The following is a 4,761-nucleotide window of genomic DNA, read 5'->3' on the forward strand; positions in this document are numbered from 1 at the left end:
GATTGACCGGAACTGGAGTCTCACGAGGGATTTAGCAGTTCCGTGGCTGCATATTCAGTTGAGCACATGTGACTGAGTCGCCCGTACCTGAGCTCGAGGAAACTTTCCAACTATTGACCGAGAAAAACAAGTTCCAGAGGCATCTTCCATTCATATCGATTTGGGTTTTTCTGCACCATATTTGGATCTGCCTTTTCTTCGATCCGGAATTCCCAGCAAATCCCTGACTCCTCGAATACAATGGGATTTCACACCTGGCAAATCTTTTACTCTACCTCCTCTTATTAAGACCTTAGAATGTTCCTGCGAATTATGACCTTCGCCTGGAATGTGAGCAAATATAGCATGTTTATTGCTCAACTGTACTTTGGCTATCTTACGTAGAGCTGAATTAGGTTTTTTCGGTGTTCTCGTTGAAACACGCGGGCATACTCCTTCCTTCTGGGGACATTGATCCAAAGCTCGAGTACGGTCCGTGCGCCGTTTTTCTTCTCTACCATGACGAATCAATTGATTGAATGTAGGCATCGCTATTTCCTTTGTCCTTTCCCCCTATTTTTGCCCTATCACTAGTGGTTACTCCCGATCCGAAGCACCCCTTTTCCATTCATAGAGAGATCCAATCGTCAAAATAAATAAAAAGGCCATCATGGACCAAGATCCAAAGGGATCAATCTTGTTGGGAGGTACTGCCCAAGGAAAGGAAAAGGTTACTTCCGGATCAGGAATAATAAATAAAATTGAAACAAGATAAAATCGTATATCAAAACGACTTCTGGCATCACCGGAAGGATCGAAACCACATTCGTACGCCGACAATTTTTCGGGATAGGTCGAACTATTGGAAGAAAATGGAAAAGGAAGACCGAGTGGGATCAAAGAAACTAGCAGACTGATAACTAAAGAAAGAAAAATAGGTGAAAATTCGGACATCGCCACAGCACACTTCGTTCTTTCGCTCCTTGCTCGCGGAGCTACATACCGGAAAAAAAGAAGAGAAAGAACTGATGAGATTTGGTGCCTGCTTGCTGCCCCAAGCTTTCCTCCCAGCCGCAACTAAAATCGATCATTGTGCTAAACTAAGACCTAGTAGAACTTAACCAGGTATAAAACTTCGCTCTCTCTCTACTAAGGATTTCTTCTAGCTTAACCGCGAGAAGCTCCGGAGGAGTTTGATCTAACTCAAGCTGAAGTCTTTGAGTATAGCAGGGTTCCATCTTTTTGCAAACATCAAATTGCAAATGCAATAAGAGACCATTGAGCTTAGATAACAAATATAGAGTCCTGGGATCCTCAATTTCCCCAGGAATGTGGACAACGGAAGCGCAGTAATACGGGGAGGCCTCGGCTTCCCACGTATGTTCCTCCAGAACAGGTATACCCTCCAGAACAGGGTTATCTTGTGAAAAGGCACCCGAAGACACTGGCGCGGATCCCGATGGCTCCATCATATAAAGATTTTTTGGGTAAAGGAGAGAGGAAAAGTTCTCATAGTTATTTAAAAAAATAAAACCATTGCGAATCACAATGTATATAAAAAAACAAATTTTAAAGTAAAAAACGATCTTTTGAGAAAAGATCATATAAAATATTGAAACTTTCATCTTTTTTCTCTTTAACCATAACAGGTGGTTGTAAAATCTACTCTTTCCCGCAGGAACATCCACAATAGATCCAGTGCGCTTGACAAGATCTCCTTCTTTAATAGCAGTATCACTACCAAAGACAACAATCCCTACATTCTCATTCTCAAGATTTAAGGCTATTCCTTTCACACCGCTGGCAAATTCAACCATTTCCCCAGCTTGAATCTCGTTCAATCCATAAACACGTGCAATACCATCTCCAACTGAAACCACTCGACCGATCTCATCCACTTTCAAATTCGTGTAAAAGTGGCTAATTCTATTTTCTAATAGAGTAGTTAGTTCTGCAGCTCGGGGAGAGAGTTCCATAATTCCAAACTATATAGAAGGGAGAATGCCACGATAAAAGAGTTCTTTACGAACAGACTAGAAGACATAGTTGATTAGATCCAGAGTCTGCAAAATATCTTCGATCAGAAAACGAATGAGATCAAAAAGGGAGTGGAATGATGATGACCGGGCACTCTCTTGGATCTCATGGTTTGGCCCTTTCACTTGGCACGAGACACCGTACGCTACACAGAAGAACATAAGATTTGTGAATGAATTTATTACGTAAATTTTACTTTAACTTACTATGATATATCTTGTTCTTCTTTTGTTCGATCACAAACAGTCAAACCAGCTACCGAAAGATAGAAAGTCAATCCGTTACCATGATGATAGGATGATTAAGCAAGGATGGAAAGCCCCTTCTTTGCTTTTCTGATCTCATTGTGGAAGTACCGCGTCAAGATAGGCACCTTATCTATGCAATAACGATCTCGCTCTTCAATACAGATTCGTGAACGGTCAATCTACGCCATGGAAGTTTCATTGCTGAATGACTTGTCTGCTACCAACTCCTTCCTCTATGGGTAGGCCCAACCACCACACTACACTCTTAGGATAGTTAACGGAACACCAAGCCAATCTCGATATAAAAAAGATGTTCTGGACTCAAGCCAGCAAACAAATTATTATAGGTCGATCACGTAGTCAAGCTATAGCAAAGAAGACAACTAGTCGATCCGGGACTGAAGTGCAAAGCAAAGACAAAGGAATATGGTAGAAGGAGTACTACAAGCAATCAAAGGGTGCACAGCTAGACACCCCAAGCTCCCTTATAAAGCTAACCGAGAACAAGGTTGAGCGCCTATTAAATTGCTAAACCAAGAGCCCTTCTCTCACGGGCAATTCTTCTTCCGGAAATGACGAATGGAAGACGGAGCGCGTTCAACCCTTGCTCCAGAGATGAAGTAAAGTCCGCTATGCCAGTTTCATGATGCATGATACGACTACAGCTCATAGATTTGGCTGGTCTTCATAGAACCCATATAGAAAAAAGATGGAATTCTCACTCCAGTCCATACCTTGAGGCAAGCGAGAGACCGATATACCAATTGCGCTAGTCAAGGTAGTTGGGCGTCTTTGAAATCGAAAACTTTACTTTTACATAATACATAATTATTTAATTTAAGGCATACCGGACTCGAACTCGAGGTAAATTTGTTATCGTCTGTAGTATAGCATGATTCTTTCGCGCTAATGCCATCTTGGGGTCCCGTCGGTATCAACGATGAGAAGGAGGAGTAGGAAACATTGCGGGTAGGACCCTATGTTATTACTTCGAATTCCAGCTTGATTGACGGATTCTTTATTTTACTGAACTACTAGACCTTTCGGTAAAGACGTAGATAAAGTATACCTTTTTCCTAGCGGTTCTCAACCAGAATCAAGATGAAGCAATTCTAATAATCAGCTAAAGTTGAGCCCGGGGCTCTTTCGACCAAAAGCAAATGAGAGAAAGAATAGAATCTAGACTAGATTGTTCACGTCACTTGCTTCAAAAGGAAAAATACTCGATAAAACCGAAATGAGGGTTCCGCCCTCCGAGCCGAGCGAGATTGGAGAAATAGAGAGAATGTGGCAGTGGCCTGAACTATTTCCTTTCTTATGAGGGGTTGGTTTAAGTCAGTTTGCTTCTTTCGCTGCTAGTTGGGGAGAGAGTTTTAAAATGATGCAGCTAATAAAGTCTCGTTGAAAGCAGGAAGGAAGGCATAAGAAGCAAAGCTTAGTCCATGTTTTCGTAGCCGAAGAAAATGTTGTTTGTTATAGGCTTGTCCTTCTGGTAGCTCTTAGGGTTGCTGAAAGTGTGCAATAAGATAAGGAAGCAGGATCCGTAGCAATCTTGTGAAGCTGTGAGGAAAGCCCTTGTTGGAGGAGAAGAAACTCTTATAGTTCCTACTTCCTTGCTTGTCGTTAAGGTGTTGGAAGCTACTGAGCTCGGTTGTTCTAGTTAGAAAGAGAGCGGATACTTCCACCCGAAGGGGTGGTATAAGTAAAGCCGAATAAAAACCCTCTCCCTTTATTGACTCCAATCGAACCCCTAGCCCTTGGCCTACTCTCACTTTCTTTCACTGGCTGTCTCAATGACTAATCTCCTGCCCTGCCCATTTTACGCTTTCCTCCTTGCTATTTGAAAGAGTGCTTTCTGCGCCTTATAAAAGACTACTTACCGGCAAATGAAATAAAGAAAAAGCCCTTAAATGGACTCCACGATAACTAGCTTGACATGGGAAAGAAACCCCAATTTCCAATTATATAAAATAAAACTTTAATGGCAAGGAATAGTCTTTCAAAAAGAAAGGGGTTGCCTACTTTACTACTTACACTCGGGGAACTAGCACTTGCTGTCTGGAAGGGCTGCTTACGATTACGCAATGACTGCTAGAAAAAGGACTCAGTGCCTTGGACTGGCATGCTTAACGGATTTTACTAACATACATACTATAAGACTTTCCTACGAGACGTAAAAGTAAACTCCAGCAAAAGCAGAGTTCAAAGCATCATAAGAGCAAACCGAACAAGCAAGAGACAAGAGCTTCTTCTCGGCATCCTTAAGAAGTTTTTTCTCTAGCCTTGAGGCGGTGAAAGTACGTTACTATTCAGGAGTCTCCTCTTTCTAATAGAACCTGCTTGAGTCTCTCCGCTAGAGTGGCTTGGAACGGTTTCATGTGTTGGACATCCTAAAAGATGTTCCTTAGAAGGAACTAAGACTTTTCAAAGATTCCAATTTTTTCCTTTTCACCTTTCAAGCTTATTTAGAATAGTCTTTAGTTAAGATATAGGGACA

At 41.8% G+C, this 4,761-nt stretch overlaps 2 protein-coding genes across 2 annotated transcripts; both read right to left on the reverse strand.

The window, feature by feature from the left end:
* Window positions 1-150: 150 nt before the first annotated feature.
* On the reverse strand, window positions 151-528 carry LOC140866735 (small ribosomal subunit protein uS12m). Its single transcript, XM_073271772.1, has one exon. The coding sequence runs from the start codon at window positions 526-528 to the stop codon at window positions 151-153; it is 378 nt and encodes a 125-aa protein (XP_073127873.1).
* Window positions 529-576: 48 nt separating this feature from the next.
* Window positions 577-1,361, reverse strand: LOC140866737 (NADH-ubiquinone oxidoreductase chain 3). The gene has a single exon (XM_073271773.1). The coding sequence runs from the start codon at window positions 931-933 to the stop codon at window positions 577-579; it is 357 nt and encodes a 118-aa protein (XP_073127874.1). The 5' UTR covers window positions 934-1,361.
* Window positions 1,362-4,761: the final 3,400 nt, after the last annotated feature.

Source organism: Henckelia pumila, chromosome 4 (assembly GCF_033568475.1).
Source record: "Henckelia pumila isolate YLH828 chromosome 4, ASM3356847v2, whole genome shotgun sequence".
In the NCBI taxonomy this organism is placed as follows: domain Eukaryota; kingdom Viridiplantae; phylum Streptophyta; class Magnoliopsida; order Lamiales; family Gesneriaceae; genus Henckelia; species Henckelia pumila.

What these genes read in the sequence shown, in the direction of transcription:
- LOC140866737 (XM_073271773.1), bottom strand. Translation starts at nt 933, where the DNA reads ATGTCCGAATTTTCACCTATTTTTCTTTCTTTAGTTATCAGTCTGCTA.
- LOC140866735 (XM_073271772.1), bottom strand. Translation starts at nt 528, where the DNA reads ATGCCTACATTCAATCAATTGATTCGTCATGGTAGAGAAGAAAAACGG.